Source organism: Mustelus asterias, chromosome 20 (genome assembly GCF_964213995.1).
Source record: "Mustelus asterias chromosome 20, sMusAst1.hap1.1, whole genome shotgun sequence".
Classification (NCBI taxonomy): Eukaryota; Metazoa; Chordata; class Chondrichthyes; order Carcharhiniformes; family Triakidae; genus Mustelus; species Mustelus asterias.
Genome location: NC_135820.1, coordinates 48918885 through 48937309, shown reverse-complemented (window position 1 = coordinate 48937309; position 18425 = coordinate 48918885). Strand labels below are relative to the sequence as shown.

The following is an 18425-nucleotide window of genomic DNA, read 5'->3' as shown; positions in this document are numbered from 1 at the left end:
TTCTGAGTCAGGATGGCATCATTCCCATGCAGCTGCTGCCTAGTCCAGCAGTGCTTCAGATCTCATTTTTTTTCCTGTACCTCCAGCTTTTAGCCTGCCTTCCTGCGACCAGGAAAATTAAGCTTTTAGCCTCTCTGGGAAAGAAAATTACCATTCAATTTTATACCTGGCTTCAGTTGATCAGTGCAGCTGGCAATAGAAGCACAGTAGTCAAGTTCTAAAATTTGGTGTTTTTGCATTAACTCGCTGTAGGGTTGGACAGGTATAATACAGACAACTCTTCAGAATTTTTCGTTCTTTTAATTCTAAATGAGAACTCAAGATCATTCTTTCCACTGCATCCTGCTAAATATGCCCAATTTCTCAGTCAGATGTCTCACAACACCAGGTTAAAGTCCAACAGGTTTATTTGGTAGCATGAGCTTTCAGAGCGCTGCTCCTTCACCAGGTGAGTGGCGAGTTGGGTTCACAAACAGGTCATATATAGACAAAGACTCAATTACAAGATAGTGGTTGGAATGCGAGTCTTAACAGGTAATCAAGCCTTTACAGGTGCAGATAATCCGAGTGGAGAGATGGGGGTTAAGCACAGGTTAAAGAGGTGTGAATTATCTCAAGCCAGGACAGTTAGTAAGATTTCGCAAGCCCAGGCTAAATGGTTACAGGTAGTGTGACATGAACCCAAGATCTTGGTTGAAGCTGTCCTCATGTGTGCAGAACTTGGCTATCAGTTTCTGTTCGGTGATTCTGCAATGTCATGTGTCGTGAAGGCGCCTTTGAGAACACTTACCCGAAGATCAGAGGCTTAATGCCCATGACTGCTGAAGTGTTCCCCAACAGGAAGGGAACACTCCTGCTTGGTGATTGTTGAGCGGTGTCCATTCATCCATTGTCGTAGCGTCTGCATGGTCTCGCTGAAGTAGCATGCCTCAGGACATCCTTTCCTGTTTTTGACAGTGCTAAGGATCAATTCAAGATTTTGTTCACGTGACAGATTGTCACATTTAAGCTATATATATCCTTGCAGTTGCAAGGAATTTAAACCCGCACACATCAGTTTACAGGTGTACCACACCATTTACCAATTTCGAGAACCAGCTGGATTGGGCTTCTGCTGTTAAGGGTCTTAATGAAATCTTCATCTTTGAACCCAAAATTATTTACATAAAGCACATGGTTTGTCAAAATATATTTTTATTCACAATGAAGTGGACATTTACAAAATTCTGAATCTCCCCCAGTTTTTGATTAATTCACAGAGGCACCATCAGGTATTTTGATAGCTATAAAAACACAATTGAACCAAATAAAACACTTTTTTCCAAAGAAATGAGTCACTTCCTTCAAATAAATTACACAGAATACAGGTCAATCGAGATTGTCCATCACTTCATTCAGAAACTGTGGATCATCAGTCCCAAAGAAAAGTTGTCTCAAGTATCTTCTGTTGGTGGTCTCTTTACATTGTGGGCATTTTTTATTTCTCTGAAACGATGATAGAACAATTAAATCTTAGGGAATGGAGCTGCATTTCAATACCTACACTTATATTTTGATCACTCAACTCACACAATAACAGCTTTAATTAACCACAATATATTAGAACAAATAAAAATATATCCCAATTGCATGACTAGCCTTATTAAAGTATTATTCTTATAGAAATAACACCATATATTTTTCAACTCTCCCATCAGCCTCACTAACCCATCTTACTTTACTAACTTGCTTTTAATTTTTTTTAAATCTCAGCTTCCCGTTTTGAAGGTGGGAGCAAGTTTGATAAACAAGTGTCAAGTCCATATATTTGCAAATGAATATGGTTTTCACAAAGTCAATCTATGGCACAATTTGGTCCTTCAAACCGCTGGAGAGACTATTGAATCAAGGCCCTTAAAATGCAAGTGTCTCAATGGATAAACCTTACAGCGGTGCAGGAATTGTTCAATTTAAATTCAAATATCATCCCCATTTCCTTTCCTCAAAGTATTAAGGCTTCACCCACCCTATCGCCGATTGCCTACCATCTCCAGAGATTAAGGACGCTCGGATAATTGAAACTGAAGACTGGGATTAATACATTTTTGTTAGGTAAAGGTGTTCAGAGTATGGACCACATAAGCACATAATGTTGAGGGACATATAATCCATGATCCAACTGAATGGAAGAATAAATACTAGAGGCTGAATGGCCTAGCCCTATGTTTATATTTTATAGATTTATGAATGACAAATTGCAATTGACGAGTTTAATTTTTTCCAAATACAGTATAATGGGAACATTTTAATATCTTTATCCCAATAGTTTAAAGTTTAAGTTTATTTATTAGTGTCACAAATGAGTTTACATTAACACTGCAATGAAGTTACTGTGAAAATCCCCTACTCGCCACATTCCGGCACCTGTTCAGGTACACTGAGGGAGGATTTAGCACGGCCAATGCACCTAACCATCACATCTTTTGGACTCTGGGAGGAAACCGGAGCACCTGGAAGAAACCCATGCAGACACGGGGAGAACGTGCAGACTCCTCACAGACAGTCACCCAAGCCAGGAATCGAACCTGGGTCCCTGGCACTGTGAGGCAGCAGTGCTAATCACTGTGCCACCATGCCACCCTTAGAGTCAGAGAACTGTAGTAGGAGTTTAATTTTAACCAATTGTTTTTGACCCAGAATTGTGTGATGACATTTGAATTGCTGCACAGAACTTTCTGGTTAGGGAACAGTGGATTTTAGTTTATGCAATGCATTCCAAATTAGTTGTTAACAAATATTCTGTATCTAGATGACTGGCCAATTGTTCAGTGCAACTCCATGTAGGACTTTTCTTAAATAAGGACATACATGGGCAAAATAGCACTGTAATTAGTTAGCTGCGGGCAATTTTAGAGGAAAACAATTGTATGACATATAAATTAGAGTTGCATCTCAGCAGGCTATCAAATTTCAAGACATCTATATCAGAAATACAGCGCTGGAAACTATCTTGAACAGGAAGTTGCTCAGAGGTAATTTATTGACAACAACAGGAGGAATCCCCCTGAACATTTTTGGGTAACAATGGACCTATTCTTGCCTTCAGGATCCTGTCTGAATTTTGGATTCCTATTGCATCATAGACATTTACAGCGTAGGAAACCATTTTACCGATTGGGTCTATGGTGGCTATTTGCCAGAGCAACCCATTATGCCATGCCCTTATTCTTTCTCCAGATTCCTATATCTACCAGTCTGAATTTTATATCCACCTTTCCCTTAAAAAAAATGCAAAGGTCTGTGCCTCAACCTCTGTGAACCAGCTTCTTAAGATCCATTTCCTCTATTGACAGTCCTCCACGTAAAAGAGAATTGTTGTAATCACTCTCCTAACTCGTAGGCAAGCAACCTCGGTCAGCATTACAACAAGAGAAAACACTCATTCGATTCATACCATCAAAACCCTTCATAACTTAAAAAATGTGTTAAATCTCCTCGGCCATTTCTCTTCTGGTAAAGGTAGTCTCATTAATTTCTGTCATTCCTTCTTTTCATAGGATCTCTACAGTGCAGAAGCAGGTCATTAGACCCATCAAGCCTGAACCGACAACAATCCCATCTATACCCTATTACCGCAACCCCACATATTTACCCTACTGATTCCCCTGACGCTAAGGGATAATTTAGCATGGCCAGTCCACCTAACTCGCACATCTTTAGAGTGTGGGAGGAAACTGGGGGACCTGGAGGAAACCCATGAAGACACGGGGAGAAAGTGCAAACTCCACACAGACAGTGACCCGAGGCCGGAATTGAACCCAGGTCCCTGGTGCTGAGGTAGCAGTGCAAACCACTGTGCCACCGGGTCTGCCCATCGCATTATTGTGGTGAATCCACATTATACATATAATATGCCTTTAATCCTCCTTATATAAAGTTCCCAAACCTCTAGTAACTGATCGTTGCTTTATTTAAATTTCATCACATTTTTCCCTATTGGAACTCAGAATGCTACAGAATTTTTAAAAATCTGCCTATATTTGCACTTTATGGAAATTACATACAGTAACGCATGTTTAACTTTGGCCTGTTAAGTGTTGTTTCACTTTAATAGTCAATGAGTGGGGCTTGTATTCCCATTTAATGTTACAAGATTTATTTTAAAATAAGTTCCCATTGGTCTGATGTAGGGTTGTGACTCCGATCGGCTCTATTTTGGAGTGGCCTCTCCTGCTTCATGACCATTTTTCTTGTTGCCAACCCTCTGGCTTGGTGTCTGTGCCAGCCCCTGACTCGCGATCTTGCTTCCTCAGGTACTCTGACCCCCCTACTCGCCGCTTGCCTCTCGCCAATTTGCATTCTCATTTAAGATCTACATCCAGGTCCACTTTGAAGCGAAAGGTGTGAAAGTATGGAAAGTGCAGAAGAGCAGAACTCTTTGTGCAAAGCTCCCGTTTGCCGCATCCCTCTCTTGAACCCTTGCTATGGAGCTGTGTCCTTGCTCAACAGCGAGGGGTCAGGAAAAAAACATAGATGAGAACAGCCCCAGCTCAGCACTTCTGCTTTCACAACTTCTGGAGCTCTGACCCAAGTTCGAATCTGGGTCTGGATCTTGAACAGGAATGTAATTCAGGAGACAGAAGCAGCGTACGCAGGAGGTTCACTGAGAAGATGAGTCAGTTACAAGTCAGAGGATCAGCAGCAAGACAGTGCATTAGGAAGCAGGAGAGGTCATGAACTGGCGGGTTGGTGGGAAGAAGGATCCACTGTGACCAGGAGGGTCATAGATCAAGATGTGTGGTAAGCTGGAGATTGAGGAAGCCAGTGCAAGGATTTACTGCAAGTTGAATGTTACCCTATCACTTTTCTATTTTTAAATTTATTTTACTTTAACAGTTATTCATTTACCAATATAGGAATTCAGCATTGTAAAGTATTTCGAGTTGCGGGGTATATATTTTTCCTAATGAACCTGAAGAATCTAACTATAGCTTTTATAAAATCTGTTTCACTTAAAGTTGTGATTTTCAGGAATGCAACCACAACTTTAAGTAAGGACTTGCTGTATTTGAATCTCAGTCTTTCTATTTATCAAGATCTTTGCACATTGTCTATATGGTGTTCAGCAATTTTCTATTTTCCATCAGTTATATTGTTGTGATGGGATAATAGGTGGAGGTCACAGCCTCACAATGGACCAAGCATCACAGGCATGGTCCTCATCACACTGTTCTTATGCAGTTCCTAATTCCTAGATTATAGAAACACAAGCATTGTCCGGAGACTGGTTGACTGCTTGATATTGGTGACAAAAGCACAAGTTGGCAGAGAGAAAAAAACATTTAAATCAACGCGAGATCAACTGAGATCATCTACATGAATTAACTTTTTGCGATAATCAGTTAACTGACTGAAATTGATTAGATGGATGGTTTTGGAAAAAAATCACGATAAAGCACCCACCTACTTTTGAGTGCATTTGCGCTAAGTATCTGCCTTTTCAGCCTCGTGTTAATGTTCTCAGATTTAGTTATTTGGTCACTGCTTTAGCTACCCAGTCTTTTGGTTTCCAAAGGGATCCAAAGAACTAAATGTATAAAAAGCACAACATCTTCATTGTTAAACGAGCTGTTTTTATTAAAAAGCCAACTAAAAGGCTCGTGTCTAACCTTCAACATCTGCTTCCAGCAAGACATGCAGCAGGTGAATTCACAGGAATGACAGTTAAATGGCACTGTTGCATCAATCCTGCAAAGTACGCAGTGAAAACCTAGCAGAACACATGATGCAAAGTTTACAACATTTCCTTCTGGGGGAAAAAAAAACAGCTGTTCATAAAAATTAATTGGTTTTGGTAGCAAGTTACGGTACGTCAATCGGGGCGGTGGGTGGGAAGTATTCCAGAAGTGTTTTCATAGCTGCCACATTGGCCACCAGAATGTCATTACTGAAACAAGACTGGAGTTGTTTTCATTGCAATGAACTAGTGATGTAATTGTTGGCAGTGATCATTGAAATGATAAGTTTAGGCTCAACTTCTGATACTTGCATCCAAGTTTTGCACGTCAATAGGTCGTGGGTGTAAGTTGACAAGTTTTGACCACTTCCTCTAACGGTACTTGCCTGATTAATGTAGGCTCTTAAAAGAAAAAAAGAGAACCAGACCACTGAACCATAATGGCAACATTACACAGTATGAAAAGCATAAGAACAAATAAAACAGAAGAGCACAAATAAGTTTTTAAAATTAAACTCAGCTGGGATCAAACGGAGGAGAGTTAATCTTTGATAAACAGGGAAATTAGGAGTAGCCAATAAGGGCAGCACAGTGGTATAGTGGTTAGCACCGCTGTCTCATAGCATCAAGGACCCGGGTTAAATTCCGACTTGGGTGACTGGAGTTTGCACATTCTCCAAGTGTCTGCGTGGGTTTCCTCCCACACTCAGTCATGCAGTCATAGAGGTTTACAGCATGGAAACAGGCCCTTCGGCCCAACTTGCCCATGCCGCCCTTATTATTTTTTTAAAAACCCCTAAGCGAATCCCAATTGCCTGCATTTGGCCCATATCCCTCGATACCCATCGTACCCATGTAACTATCTAAATGCTTTTTAAAAGATAAAATTGTACCCGCCTCTACTACTACCTCTGGCAGCTTGTTCCAGACACTCACCACCCTCTGAGAAAAAATTGCCCCTCTGGACACTTTTGTATCTCTCCCCTCTCACCTTAAACCTATGCCCTCTAGTTTTAGACTCCCCTATCTTTGGGAAAAGATATTGACTATCTACCTTGTCTATGCCCCTCATTATTTTATAGACCTCTATAAGGTCACCCCTCAGCCTCTTACGCTCCAGAGAAAAAAGTCTCAGTCTATTCAGCCTCTCCTTATAACTCAATCCATCAAGTCCCGGTAGCATCCTAGTAAAAGATGTGCGGGTTAGGTTGAATGGCCATGCTAAATTGTCCCTTCATGTCAGGGGACTTAGCAGGGTAAATGCGTGGGGTTACGGGAATAGGATCTGGATGGGATTGTTGTCCGTCCAGGCTCAATGGGACAAATGGCCTCCTTCTGCATTGTACGATTCAATACCATTTTTCAGTCTGTATTTGGATCTGATAATGTTGGGACACTTCAAACTCCAGTACTGGTTACGAATACTAAAGCTCAAACTACAAGGGGAATCAAATCTGATCACGCAAACTGCATGAATTAACAAAGCAATCACTAGCCCTCCACCCTCTTTAACAAGCTGATTCTATTGATGTGTTGCATTACAATTCATCCACAAGCAATAAAAAACTGATTTCACTTTTCTCCCACAGTTTTCAAATTCTTGCATTTTATGAACACTAATGCCTTGCAATGAATTAATGAATCCTCCAGATTTTTAAGCCCTGAAACACACATACATGCATGTATCCAATTTATTTTAAGTTGTCCCGTATCTCAAAGTTTTTTTTAATGAGTTAATTCGTCAGCCTGGTTCATTTGTTGCCTCGAAGTCAGATGGTGACCGATGCATGCCCCACTCCAGAAGATTCAGGGACAGAAACACATAATACAGCCCACACGTTTAGTGCACTTTAAGGGGGTGCTGACTTTCAAGTGAGATTAAACTGAGTTCCAAAGAAGAGCCACCCCACAGATGCTGCCAGACCTGAAAATTCTTCTGTTTAGTTATTTACTCTTTCCTACATCTGTTTTTCTTAAAAGTTACTTTGTTTTTAAGATAATGATAATTGTGGCCACTATATGCCACTGCTCTACGATGTCAACGGCAGCTAGTCTGCCTCATAACTGAAACTTGAGTCAGGAAACACTTCCTTCGAAAAGATGAGGAAAGATGTGTACCAAAGATGTGTGGGTTAGGTTGATTGGCCATGCTAAATTGCCCATATTGTTCTGGAATGTGTAGGTTAGAGGGATTAGCGGGGTAAATGTGTGGGATTATGGGGATAGGGCCTGGGGTGGGATTGTTGTTAGTGCAGACTCCATAAGACCATAAGACATAGGAGCGGAAGTAAGGCCATTCGGCCCATCGAGTCCACTCCACCATTCAATCATGGTTGATTTCAACTCCATTTACCCGCTCTCTCCCCATAGCCCTTAATTCCTCGAGAAATCAAGAATTTATCAATTTCTGTCTTGAAGACGCTCAACGTCTCGGCCTCCACAGCCCTCTGTGGCAATGAATTCCACAGACCTACCACCCTCTGGCTGAAGAAATTTCTCCTCATCTCTGTTCTAAAGTGACTCCCTTTTATTCTAAGGCTGTGCCCCCGCGTCCTAGTCTCCCCTGCTAATGGAAACAACTTCCCTACGTCCATCCTATCTAAGCCGTTCATTATCTTGTAAGTTTCTATTAGATCTCCCCTCAACCTCCTAAACTCCAATGAATATAATCCCACGATCCTCAGACGTTCATTGTATGTCAGGCCTACCATTCCTGGGATCATCCGTGTGAATCTCCGCTGGACCCGCTCCAGTGCCAGTATGTCCTTCCTGAGGTGTGGGGCCCAAAATTGCTCACAGTACTCCAAATGGGGCCTAACCAGTGCTTTATAAAGCCTCAGAAGTACATCCCTGCTTTTGTATTCCAAGCCTCTTGAGATAAATGACAACATTACATTTGCTTTCTTAATTACGGACTCAACCTGCAAGTTTACCTTTAGAGAATCCTGGACTAGGACTCCCAAGTCCCTTTGCACTTTAGCATTATGAATTTTGTCACCGTTTAGAAAATAGTCCATGCCTCTATTCTTTTTTCCAAAGTGCAAGACCTCGCACTTGCCCACATTGAATTTCATCAGCCACTTCTTGGACCACTCTCCTAAACTGTCTAAATCTTTCTGCAGCCTCCCCACCTCCTCAATACTACCTGCCCCTCCACCTATCTTTGTATCATCGGCAAACTTGGCCAGAATGCCCCCAGTCCCGTCATCTAGATCGTTAATATATAAAGAGAACAGCTGTGGCCCCAACACTGAACCCTGCGGGACACCACTTGTCACCGGTTGCCATTCTGAGAAAGAACCTTTTATCCCAACTCTCTGCCTTCTGTCTGACAGCCAATCGTCAATCCATGTTAGTACCTTGCCTCGAATACCATGGGCCCTTATTTTACTCAGCAGTCTCCCGTGAGGCACCTTGTCAAAGGCCTTTTGGAAGTCAAGATAGATAACATCCATTGGCTCTCCTTGGTCTAACCTATTTGTTATCTCTTCAAAGAACTCTAACAGGTTTGTCAGGCACGACCTCCCCTTACTAAATCCATGCTGACTTGTCCTAATCCGACCCTGCACTTCCAAGAATTTAGAAATCTCATCCTTAACGATGGATTCTAGAATTTTGCCAACAACTGAGGTTAGGCTAATTGGCCTATAATTTTCCATCTTTTTTCTTGTTCCCTTCTTGAACAGTGGGGTTACAACAGCGATTTTCCAATCCTCTGGGACTTTCCCTGACTCCAGTGACTTTTGAAAGATCATAACTCGATGGGCCGAATGGCCTCCTTCTGCACTGTTGTGTTTCTATGGTTTCTATGAAAAGATTGATCCATGGCACAGACTCCCAGAATGCATAGCATATGTTAAAATTCAGCTAACCAGCTGGTGAGGGATAGAACTGGAGTCTAACCTTCATAAACCTTTATTTAGAGATATATGTTACATATAGTTACCTCCAACCAGGTGAGCTCCCAATTAATGCCCACCATGTAAATGCCCTTAACCTCAAACTGAAACAAAAACCCTGCAAGTATTTAAGAAGCAAATTAAATGGAGGAGATTTGGGGACTATCAGGTGTTTCTGGATGGACTGAATGCTGTCATGGTCTGTAATTGCGGATCCTGCCATTTTTTTCATCCACTAATCAACACTTCTCCACATCAAACCATTACTCTATTAAAGAAGCATATAGCAGCATTCCATAACCGCAAGCCACCACTAAATAAAATGACTATATTATCAGACTCAAAAAACAGAGCTCTGATGAAACAAGGAAATTTTCCTGACTCGAAAGATTAGCTCTATTCTCCCTCCACAGAAGCTGTCAGACCTGCTGAGATCTCCCAGCATTTTCTGTCCTTGTTTCAGATTCCAGCATCTGCAGTATTTTACCTTTATATTATCGGACTGTTACTTGAAATTATCAAAATCAGCATAGAGTATGAAAAATAATTGACTGTACTTGTGTAAGAAACAAGCAAGGTTCACCAAAGTTGTATGCATCACGCTTTTCAGTAAGCCACTGAATCTTACCATTTATCTTCTGGGTACCCACTCACCTTCCTTAACATTCACCTTGTCTTTGGTTTTCATTGAGGTGAACAGACAAATATTGCTTAAAAGAAATATCCGTATAGTATCTTTCACAACCTCTGGACATCCCAAAGCATTTTATAATATTCAAAATAAGAGTTTTCTTTTGGTGGGGAAGAGAGGCGTTTGTGGGGAACTTTAGGTTTATACATGGGCTAATTCTGAGAAGTGTTTTAGTTAACTAAAGTTTTTTTTTTAAAAACAACATATTAATTCATGTAACTTACCTAACTTCAAATTCACATCCGAGGAGAAAGGCAGCAATGGTTCATTTGTTGATGGGGGCCGGATGGTTTTGGTTCCCATTTTTTGAACTTCAGAGGGGCAGCTTATTACCGTACTATCATTCAAACAAAGCAAGGTGCCTGGTACCGCCAAGTCACTCGGGGACTTTGGTTTTCCACTGCTTGGAAAGAATGCTGAAATCTTGCTCTCTGTTGTAACAGATCCTTCAGCTACGAAATTAGTAATTGTTGAAAAATAGAAGAAGTCATTGCACATGGACAATGTGTCTGAATGTTCACATAAAACCACAACAAATATTTGCATGTGCCTGACCCATTATGGGCATCTACCTAATGGAAATTCAGGTCATGGGTGGAATTTTCCAAAGAGGGGCATAAATGTCAGTGTGGACCTCTTGACTTGGCATTTTCAAAAACCAGTAGTGAATCACACCCGTATGACGGGAACATTCCATGGGGCTGGACAATACAGTGTTGAAGTTTTTTTATAATATTTAAGTATAATTAAAACTATCCTTTCTGGGAATCGACACTGATTACGTCGCTGGCAGGGATTGGGGAAGATCTCAACGCGAGATCTCACCTGCACAGATCCCATTATGGCCCTCTTGCAAGATTTAGCGGCCATACCGGGATTTGCGCCTCCGACAAACAGACCCACTAAATCTCACCCCACAGCTCTCATTGTTATAAAACTGCTTTTGCTATTTCGTTTTGAAGGAAACACATGTCTTCAAAGAACATTAGCATGGTTACTAAAATGTAACAGCATAGTTACATTTTAGTAACCATAGTTAATTGGATAGTTCACTGCTGCTTAAAGCCTTATTGAAAGATTTAATTTCCTTGCGTCCTCCTGAAAACACAGTTCCCCTCTCCCCATCAGACCCAAGCGCCATTCAGTTCCAAATCAGCTCAGTTATTGTGGATTTCCCACTGAATCTCCCAAGCACGTTGCCCCATTTAATATTTATTTTAACTTCCAAATACTTTTCTGTTCAGCTAATTTTAATTTAGCTAAGCGAAAAAAATTCTGACACAGGAGAAAAAAATGCAATCATTTAACTACAATTCATGATAGGTTTTCAACCTATGTAAATGTTTTTCCCCAAAATTTCTCATGATTGTCAAGATGAAACCATCAAAAACAATGCAGTGAATTTAAATTTCATGTTACAAATGGGTTTATAGGAAAAAGCAGTCACCAGTTTGACAGGACTTTTAACCTGCTGGGATATGAACATTGAATAGCCCAAGTAGTATCAATATATAGCCATTTTTTGGGAGGGGGGGGGGGGGGGGGGGCGGGGGGGAAGGTGTGGTGTGGGGTGCTGCTCTTGTCCCAATACCAGGTAGATAAAGAAAAAGACAAAGCTTTTGAAGATAGAAAAGGGCACAATAAATTATTTTACGCTAAATCGGTCCCTGAACTTATATGCAGTTCTCTAAAAGAATTGTCAACAGAGGTTTGATGCCTGGATGAGGAAATGCACTTGGTGTGGGACTCTCAGACTAATTCATTAATGCATTGGAGTCGTTTTTAATGCATACTTTAATTAAAGTTAGATCTTAGTGATAGGCTAATTTTCTATTATTAATTTACATGAATTTTTAAAATGCATCCAGTTAATTTCTGCATGGATAACAAAGTGAAATTGGATTTAGAGAATTGAATTGAATAGAGATAGAAAAAGAACAATACCATCATTGAAGATAAAATAATCAGGGGAAAAAAGATCATTAAAATCTTCACACACTAAAAAAAAACTGCTGAATATTACAGTAATAAAGCTCCTTCTGCTCAGAGTGATATTACTGAAATATTAATATTTACTCCAGTATTACGGACAGAGAACCGAAAAGGCAAAAAAACCAGCCAATTTGTGGAAATGATTATTTCCTGTATTCCAAGCATTAAACATTATTGAAGCGAAAACGAAATACTTGTAAATATAAACAGAGCCCAGAGATTATTTTGCGACAGGCAAAAAAACGCCAGGGTATTCTTACCAGTCTCATTATTGCTGATGCACTGGGTTCCAGTCAGGACAATACGTTTAGGGAGTTTCTCTTCAGTTTTGTTCTGAAATTCCCCTCGTCTCTCAGGTTGCATCTCCTTCTCAATTAACTGCTTACAGTCTGTTCCCGTCAGCTCTTTACACATCTGGTTAAACTGCTGCTTGTGGTGTGGTCTAACAAATATGTAAAATTCTGTAAACATATAATTTGCAAACATTGTCGCTGATCATGAAGGCCAGGGTTTAATTTTTTTTTTGAACAGTTAACTGCATTGCGATCCTTTGAAGAGGCCACCTAATTCTTTTCAGCAGCACAAAGATAGTTCTCTCTCAACACACAAAGCTCATAAAACCACAAAAACAAAGTGACAACAGAATTTTCTCTAAATCTCCCCTGTACATTTGCACACGCATTTTGGATGGCACTGCAGAATCTCCGACAGATCTTTCCTCGACTCACCCAGCATCCTCATTCACATCTACTCTAATGGTACCCAATTCATCCTCTATACGGGACATGGCCTCCGCTTTTATTGGCAATCCCTATTCGCTCTCGAGGAATTTAAGGTTGCATGGTGGCACAGTGGTTAGCACAGCTGCCTCACAGTGCCAGGGACCCGGGTTCAATTCTGGCCTCGGGTCAGTGTGTGTGTGTGGAGTTTGCACATTCTCCCCATGTTTGCCTGGGTTTCCTCTGGGTGCTCCGGTTTAGAAACATAGACGATAGGAGCAGGAAGAGGCCATTCGGTCCTTCGAACCTGCTCTGCCATTCATGATTATGATTGATTGTCCAACTCAATAGCCTAATACTGCTTTCTCCCCATAACCTTTGATCCCATTCACCCCAAGTGCTATATCCAGCCGCCTCTTGAATACATTCAATGTTTTGGCATCAACTACGTCCTGTGGTAATGAATTCCACGGGCTCACCACTCTTTGGGTGAAGAAATGTCTCCTCATCTCTGTCCTCAATGGTCTACTCTGTATCCTCAGACTGTGACCCCTGGTTCTGGACATCCCATCATCAGGAACATCCTTCCTGCATCTACCCTGTTAGAATTTTATAAGTCTCTATGAGATCCCCCTTATTCGTCTGAACTCCAGCGAAAACAATCCTAACCTAGTCAATCTTTCCTCATACATCAGTCCCCTCATCCCTGAAATCAGCCTGGTAAACCTTTGCTGCACTCCCTCGAGACAATGCAAACTCTCCCCCCTTACCCTCCCATACCAGGCTGTCTTTTGTTCTTACAGTTGCTACATTTTGTTGCAATCTCTCACAGCTACGCTTTAATGTCGAACATGTTCTCCCTCCCTTCAGTACTGACGAAGAGACAAAAGAACTCAAGCTGTTAACTCTGTTTTGTCTCCTTACGGATGCTGCCGAACCTGTTAACACTCCTTCACACCTCTTAGTCTTTCCACTTGTTTTAGTGGCTATGACTCATCTCGCATTCCCTCATCCCGCAGTATAAATATCTCCCACTTTCTATGCCTTTTAACTTTGACAAAGGGTCACCTGGATTCAAAACGTCAGCTCTTTTCTCGCCTTACAGATGCTGCCAGACCCGCTGAGAATTTCCAACATTTTTTCCATCAGGTTCTGATGACCATCCAGCAGTTTTGTGGTCATGGTAATTGACATCAGCTTCTCTTTTTAAAAAAATTATAGATTAAAAATTTAAATTTAAATTCCTCAGCTGCTGCGGTGAGATTTGAATTAATCGCTCCAGACCATTCGTCAGGGCCTCAGGATTACTAGTCTGTAACACATTCACTATGCTTGCTATCCACTGCCCTTAACCCCTGCACTGTTTCTAATTGATAGATTTGTGTTAGGCAGATGTATCTAAACATATAGGTCAAAGCTGTAATGGGAACACTTCACGGTGTTTGTATAAATGCAATGTGTTGTTGATCGAAAGTCAGGTCAGGCTTAACAGCTGCCCAAAATCTGGTCCATGATTGCTTCCGACAACTCTGCAATACAAATCACCATGTGATTAAAAGCAAACGCATCTCCGAAGATTTTACATCCAGACTAACTGTTTGCATATTCAATCATGATTACATTAATTGAAGATGCAGCTAAGATCAGAGACTGAACTTCGCACACTGAGGCTACTTGAGAAACCTTTGCATTGTGATATAAACTGGGAGTCGTTATTTGTCTTGCAGAAACTTGAAAGTAGCAGGTCACCCCGCTTCCTTCAAAGGTTTCCCAGGTTGAAACTATCTGAAGAATCAAAAGCAGGAGCTCTGTTGTGGAGTCTTATAAAAGCAAACATCTTGGTTTAACAGATTGGAGTTTAAACATGGGAAAGGCTGTTCACTTTGGTAGGAAAAATAGGAAAGCATATTATTTAAGTGGATCAAGACGGCAGAATGCTGCGGCACCGAGGGATCTGGATGGCTTCAAATCACAAAACATTAACACGCAGGTACAGCAAGTAATTAGAAAGGCAAATGGAATGCCTTTATTGCAAGGAGGATGGAGGAAAAAAGTAGGGAAGACATGTGCCAACTTTACAGGGCATCGGTGAGACCATATGTAGAGCACCTCATGCAGTTTTGGCCTCCTTCTTTAAGAAGGATACAATTTAAGAAGGATACAATTCCCTACAATACAATATTTGCATTGTAGGGAATTCAGAAACTCACTAAGTTGATTCCTAGGATGAAAGGGTTGCCTTAAGAAGAAAGGCTGAGCAGGCTGAGTCTACGCTCACTGGAATTTAGAAGAATGAGGGGTGATCTTATTGAAATATACCAGTTTTTACAAAGAATTGATGGGGCAAATGCTGAGAGGAACTTTGGGAGAAACAGGGGGATCTAGAAACGTGGGGGGGGGGGGGGGCATAGTTTCAAAATAAAATTGAGTTGAGGAGGAACTTCTTCACCCAAAGAGTTGTGAATCTGTGGAATTCCCTGCCCAGTGAAGCAGTTGAGGCCTCCTCATTGAATGTTAAGGCAAGGATAGATAAATTGTTGAACAGTAAAGGAAATTTTTTTAAATCTAGAAAGCAGTCAGTTATGGGGTCAGGCAGGAAAATGGACTTGAGGCCAAGTCGGGGTGGGGAGGGGAGGAGCGATTCTCCCCCAAAAATTCTAACTGTTGAATTCACATAAAACCTGGCGTAAATCATCCTGGTCTTTTCAGCGGAAGTTTCAAATGAAATCCAGCTGCTGGAGATTGGTGGAGGTCGTGGCACCCAGTGGGGAGCCCGCGAAACGGCTTCCGCTCGAGTCTCCCATCCTGCTGCGTTACGAAAGCAGCACAGCGGGATGGGACAATCGCCCCCCCGCTCTCCCCAGATGAATCTTACTGAACGGTGGAGCAGGCTCAAAGGACCGAATGGCCTACTAGACCATTCAATGCAAGTGTCAAACATCAAATTCAAGTTAAAGGAGCACATACAGTTAATATTAAATAGGCACAGAAAAGAGGAACATGCAATCAGCATCCAGAATTTTCCAAATTCTGTTCCACTGCAGGTTTTATCTTGGACTACTATTGAGAAATGGTATACGTCACAAACAGCAGTTTGCGGGATTCCACATCTCCAATCACACTTTCACATCTCATAGCAACATTAACACAAGTTTTTTGAAATAAACATTTCAAACTTTCACTGAAGAACCAATGACGTGGATGGGCTTCTGTTCATCTGCACAGGGGAATTAGTAATTTTCTATTAGCTATCTTAGAATCTAGGCAACTGTGTTGGAGATAAATATTTACCAAACAAACGTAACCACAGTGTAATCAAGAAGCTAGATACTTACTTCTTAGTAAATTAAAGTCCTCAGACCTTTCAGTAAAGAGAGCAGCTGTTTCTGCTACCATGCTGTCATAATTATCCGTCTTTTTATATGTCTGAAGCACTGTCGAGAATCTGTTGTATTTACTAGGTCCTAAAGCCTTCTTTGCATCATTGATATAAGCAGCAAGTAAATGCTGTTTCTTCTGGTCTGCTGTAGCAGTTAATGTTTTTGAAGGTGCAGTTACGGAAACAGTTGGTTCAGAATTACAAATTTCACCTGTATTTAAGGTCGACAAAAACTCATATTAATACAAACTTTCAACCGCATGTGTAAATCAGTCAGCTTGGACAAAATGATTTCCTGGAAAATCCTCAATTTTCCTATAATCATAAGTGTATTCACTTGATGCGACTTTGGAATTCCCAGGTTTTTCAGATCTAGGTTTTCTCAAGAGGAGTGAACTTTATCATTTCAAGTGACTGTAACAAAACAAAATGTTGAAATTTTGTCTATGAAATGACGTCAAATGATAAATCAGCTTAGTGACCTGCGTACACTTTATTTTGGTTAAGTTCCATAAATCCTGCACTCTAGGGCTTTTGAACCAAGGTTACTGGTAAAGGCATTAGAGCAGCAATTTCTCCCTCTCCAAAACAGGTAAGCAGCCAAAAGTTGGGGGCAAAATAATTTAGTAGAATCCGTTTTAATGAGGTCTGTAATAAACAAAACCATCTGAATAACACAGTCAACATATTAACAAAAGAATCTCAATACCTTTGCTAACTGCTCGACAGTTTAAGTGTTCTCCTCCTTTGTTGAGATGTGTGCAAGCGTTTAACTGTTCAGATGAACCTGAAGATGTAAATTTATTCTCTGCAGAGATCGCAGACTCAGCCTTCCATTTGGTCTCACTACCTGGATTTTTCATAAAAATGTTGGACAATAATTATCCTGCTTTCAGGGCAGCACTTCGCAGCTTTACACTAATCTTAGTGATCATTGAATCACTTTTTGATTTAAAAGAATTGAGATCAGAAAGACACATGAATTTTCACCTCCACATTTAAAATGGATTCACATCTATCAAACTTAGAATTTCAACAATGCGATGGGAATAAATAAAAGTCAAAAATATACAGATTAAAGAACGGGATTTCAAAGCTTTATGACTCCATAATATTTCTCCCTCTACTCCTGTCAGCAGAAACTCCTGCTAAGAAAGATTTCACAATTACAGGTGGTTCTCAGTGGCTATGACAAGCTATTGAAACAAGAGATGTGCACAAAGATGGGCCAATATTTTTTCATTCATTCGGCCCATCGAGTCCACACCCACCACAATCTCACCAAGTCCCATTCCTAGTAACCCTACGTATTTACCCTGCTAGTCCCATTGGCACTAATTTAGCATGGCCAATCAACCTAACCCACACATCTTTGGAGTGTGGGAGGAAACCGGAGCACCCGGCGGAAACCAACGCAGACATGGGGAGAATGTGCAAAATCTACACCTGAGGCCGGAATTGAGCCCGAGTCCCTGGTGCTGTGAGGCAGCAGTGCTAACCACTGTGCCATGGTGTCAGAGAACACCGAAAAAGAGTCACATGGACTCAAAACGTTGGGCAAGATTTTACAGCCTCGGTCGTCCTGGAATCATAAAATGCTGCCCCAGGTCAACGGACCTTCCCACTGTCTGCCCCTTCGCCTGCTCCGACTCCGTGGCAGGTGGGGCGTAGAATTCCAGCGGTTAACTCTGTTTTTTTTCTCCATAGATGCTGCCAGACCTGCTGAGTTTTTCCAGCATTTTCAGTTTTATGTTGGAGTCTAATTGTGCTATTCAAAATCCATACACCCATCTGCAACCGTTAGAGGACAGCGTCCAGGCTTTGGAATCCTGGCCGCTCCCTACTTCTCTTCCTATTTTATTGTTTGCAAGCACCTCAATCTTCTCAGCAGCAAACAACGAAGAACATTTAAAATCAACCACAACAGAATTGAGGTACAACGGAAGGCATGCCTCTTCCATCTATCTGGCTTTGATTCACTAACTCAGTATGAACCAGGGGCTAAATCTGGGATCTGATGCCAACAAAT

At 41.2% G+C, this 18425-nt stretch overlaps 1 protein-coding gene across 7 annotated transcripts in view; it reads right to left on the bottom strand.

Annotated features, from left to right (window-relative positions):
• Positions 1 to 1176: 1176 nt before the first annotated feature.
• Positions 1177 to 18425, bottom strand: part of rtel1 (regulator of telomere elongation helicase 1) — a 123744-nt gene continuing 106495 nt past the window's right edge. Inside the window, exons 31-36 of one of the 7 annotated variants that reach the window (XM_078236490.1) lie at positions 17106 to 17246; positions 16353 to 16607; positions 12559 to 12759; positions 10531 to 10758; positions 5649 to 5749; positions 1177 to 1485 (exon numbers count right to left, since the gene is read on the bottom strand). In XM_078236490.1, the coding sequence (XP_078092616.1) occupies positions 1369 to 1485; positions 5649 to 5749; positions 10531 to 10758; positions 12559 to 12759; positions 16353 to 16607; positions 17106 to 17246 (1043 nt within the window). In that variant the 3' untranslated portion in view covers positions 1177 to 1368. Of the gene's footprint in view, positions 1486 to 5648; positions 5750 to 10530; positions 10759 to 12558; positions 12760 to 16352; positions 16608 to 17105; positions 17247 to 18425 lie in introns of those variants that run through there. The other 6 variants (XM_078236491.1, XM_078236493.1, XM_078236492.1 and 3 more) reach the window with 6 other exon arrangements.